At 56.6% G+C, this 1,481-nt stretch overlaps 1 protein-coding gene across 1 annotated transcript in view; it reads left to right on the top strand.

Moving 5' to 3' along the window:
* The window catches only part of LOC123763865 (ice-structuring glycoprotein-like), a 10,772-nt gene extending 10,314 nt beyond the window's left edge, over nucleotides 1–458 (top strand). Inside the window, exon 3 of the mRNA XM_069329732.1 lies at nucleotides 1–458. This exon is cut by the window's left edge and continues 381 nt beyond it. Coding sequence (XP_069185833.1) covers nucleotides 1–458 — 458 coding nt within the window.
* The last annotated feature ends 1,023 nt before the right edge of the window (nucleotides 459–1,481 follow it).

The following is a 1,481-nucleotide window of genomic DNA, read 5'->3' as shown; positions in this document are numbered from 1 at the left end:
TCCACGGCTGCCCTCCCCGGCTGCCCTCCACGGCTGCCCTCCACGGCTGCCCTCCACGGCTGCCCTCCCCGGCTGCCCTCCACGGCTGCCCTCCACGGCTGCCCTCCCCGGCTGCCCTCCACGGCTGCCCTCCCCGGCTGCCCTCCACGGCTGCCCTCCACGGCTGCCCTCCACGGCTGCCCTCCCCGGCTGCCCTCCCCGGCTGCCCTCCACGGCTGCCCTCCACGGCTGCCCTCCCCGGCTGCCCTCCACGGCTGCCCTCCACGGCTGCCCTCCACGGCTGCCCTCCACGGCTGCCCTCCACGGCTGCTCTCCACGGCTGCCCTCCCCGGCTGCCCTCCCCGGCTGCCCTCCACGGCTGCCCTCCACGGCTGCCCTCCACGGCTGCCCTCCCCGGCTGCCCTCCACGGCTGCCCTCCACGGCTGCCCTCCCCGTACTTTTCAATAAAAATAAATAGTAACAATTATATTAGTTTTAATCCCTCGAATTTGATGGACTCGTTGACGCTGTGAGTAAAGCATCAACGGAGGTCCCGTGGAGACCGTACACACACGACCGGTTTGTGAAGTGTTGGGAACACAGGGAGTGGTCAGTGCCACTTCCAGTTACCGGTTAAGTTACCGAGATGAACCGGGCTGCGGTACGGTATCCTTACACACCAGTACACACGCAATGGGCTGACTGCATATTTCTGGACTGCCAAAAAGCCTTTGATACAGTACCGCACATGAGATTCCTGTTCAAACTTGAGAGGCAGGCGGGAGTAAGCGGAAAGGCCCTAGCATGGGAGAGGAACTACCTAACAGGAAGGAGCCAGAGGGTAATGGTATGGGGCGAGAAGTCGGACTGGCGAACAGTAACGAGTGGAGGACCTCAAGGATCGGTGCTGGGACCAACTCTATTTCAAATACACGCGAATAGGGGATAGGAGACCAAAGGGACAGTACACAATGAAGGGGAACAGCCTACCTGTGACGACTCGAGAAAGAGACCTGGGTGTGGACGTAACACCTAATCTAACTCCTGAGGCACATATAAATAGGATAACGACAGCAGCGTACTCTACACTGGCGAAAGTTAGAACATCATTTAGAAACCTAAGTGAGGAGGCATTTAGGGCGCTTTACACTGCCTACGTGAGGCCAGTCTTAGAGTATGCCGCCCCATCATGAGTCCCCACCTGAAGAAACATATAAGGAAACTGGAAAAGGTTCAGAAATTTGCGACGAGGCTCGTCCCAGAGTTACGAGGGATGAGATATGAAGAGCGCCTGAAGGAACTGAGCCTTACGACACTAGAAAAAAGAAGGGAGAGGGGGGAGTATGATAGGAACGTATAAAATACTCAGGGAGTTTGGCAGAGTGGACATAGACGAAATGTTCACACTGAATAATAACAGAACGAGGGGACATGGGTGGAAGCTGGAAACTCAGATGAGTCACAGAGATGTTAGGAAGTTTTCTTTTAGTTTACTCTTTTA

This window comes from Procambarus clarkii, chromosome 23, assembly GCF_040958095.1.
Source record: "Procambarus clarkii isolate CNS0578487 chromosome 23, FALCON_Pclarkii_2.0, whole genome shotgun sequence".
In the NCBI taxonomy this organism is placed as follows: Eukaryota; Metazoa; Arthropoda; class Malacostraca; order Decapoda; family Cambaridae; genus Procambarus; species Procambarus clarkii.
This window is presented reverse-complemented; position numbering and strand designations above follow the sequence as displayed.